Below are 1,943 nucleotides of genomic sequence, written 5' to 3' on the forward strand. Positions count from 1 at the left end.
GAGATGCGGGTTCAATCCCTGGAGGGAAGGGGAGTTCGCCTGGAGGAGGGCATGGCAACCCACTCCAGTATTCTTGCCTGGAGAATCTCATGGACAAAGTAGCGGGGCAGGCTACAGTCCATAGTGTCACAAAAGAGTCAGACACGACTTAGCGACTAAACAACAGAATTTCAAGGACCTTTTGGCATGGATAAAATGCACTATGGACATCTTAGACAAGATCAAATGTCCTGCAAGGCTGAGTAGCAGCCCATGCTCAAGCTTGAGCCCATGAGCTCAAGTGGCTTCAGGCCATTTCTAGTCAATAGCCCATGAGTCGAACTAGAGTTCCACAGTAAATAGGGTTACTTCCAAATGGAAAGAATTTGGGAATCCAAACTGCTTTACAATAATCTCCAAAATACTAATAATGCTATTATTTCTCCCCCTCCAAAAAAATTCTGGGGTGTTAGGATTGCTGCCTCCCAGAAACTTAACAGGGGGCAAAATGGTGAAGTCATAGAGAAGCTGCTGTTGCATGCCAACATGTAAATTCACCACTACAGCCCACACAACCACGCATAGATATTGGCATGAGGAAAATCAGCCAGCCAGTTATCATTTCTGAGTTTCAAGCAGTTAAGGACCACAAAAGATACAGTGCAGCAACATAAGCAGGCGATCTGGCCAGTGGTGAAAAATCAATAAAATTTCCTGCATGCTGGCAAAAATGAGAGCTAAATGATCAATCACACAGCCAGGAGGTTTCAGAAATTTGGTTTACTTGGCTAATAAAATAATATCCTCCAGCCTGATATTGCTACATTCCCACCAGGGGTAGGACTTATGCATGGGCATATTCCATGGTCAGATGAGAACCTTCATTTAATTAACAATGATCATTCCCGAATTCAAATTCAAGATGAACAACCAAAACAATCTCTAGAATAAGACCACTCTACCTAAAAGCAATACTGATACCTTACAGCTGCCATCTCATTAGATGTTTCTTACCTATGCCCACATGGGATTCCAAGATCATGCTAACATCATTGGCACCATCACCTATCGACAGTGTGATTGGGCTGCCTTTTAAATTCTTCACCATTCTTACAATCTAAACGTTAAATACAAGAGAGGTATAGAAAAGGTCAAAGCAGAATGTGAGCTTGTACTCTATGGGGGTATTTGCCTCTTTCACACTTGTAAATGGAAGCTATGCAAACAGAAAGGTGGTCTGTGCATATAATAGTGTCGAATTCTCAGGGAAGAACAACACAGCTTTTCAAAACGTAACACCAAGTGCCCACTTGTTTCTGGTTTTGCTAATGGATGAACTGTCTAATCCATGCCTTCTACCCACATTAGAAGCAGAATGCATCCCCTCTTGTCACTGCTTCACATATCCTTTCAGATCAGGTAGTGAAGGAGAGAGTGGAGACCAGAGAGCTGATTTAGGGTAATATGCATGGGGCAACCAGGACAAAAGTGGGCAGTGAGAGGATAATGGCTTTGGTCACCCCTGCCTCTCTCCTCCCTGCTGACACTCCAACCACCCCTGGGTACACCCCAACCCTTATTTCCATCTAGCTGCCAACTAAACTTTACCAAATCTTTGAGTGCTCAATATGATTTGATCCCTCATACAGGTAGCTGCATTTTAAAAGGGGGCACCCTAAAGGTGATGGATGACCTTTGCAGAAAGATGCCTGAGATGTGTATAATGCATCATCATTCCCTGAGTGTCTTTTAAAGACACTGTGCCACATGTTGATGGCACAGTGCAGCTCAATGCTGTGTTCACGGTAGGTACTGAATGAAGGAAACCTTCTCCTGGCAGAGTTACTGTGGGAAGAATATTGGGTAAGTGGCTGTCCTCCTACCAATGACTGCTTTATGTGTCAACCCTCAAAACCCCTTGGAATCTAGCAGCTTTTAAACAGCTTATGTAAATCAGTAGTTGA

The 1,943-nt window shown here is 43.6% G+C and overlaps 1 protein-coding gene across 1 annotated transcript in view; it reads right to left on the minus strand.

Annotated features, from left to right (window-relative positions):
• LOC105004003 (phospholipid-transporting ATPase IG-like) overlaps positions 1-1,924 on the minus strand; it is a 7,115-nt gene extending 5,191 nt beyond the window's left edge. The window contains exon 1 of the mRNA XM_010861502.1: positions 994-1,924. Within this exon, the coding sequence (XP_010859804.1) occupies positions 994-1,087 (94 nt within the window). The 5' untranslated portion in view covers positions 1,088-1,924. The remainder of the gene's footprint in view (positions 1-993) is intronic.
• Between the last annotated feature and the right edge of the window lie 19 nt (positions 1,925-1,943).

The sequence above is a fragment of the Bison bison genome, unplaced genomic scaffold (genome assembly GCF_000754665.1).
Source record: "Bison bison bison isolate TAMUID 2011002044 unplaced genomic scaffold, Bison_UMD1.0 scf7180017857856, whole genome shotgun sequence".
NCBI lineage: Eukaryota > Metazoa > Chordata > Mammalia > Artiodactyla > Bovidae > Bison > Bison bison.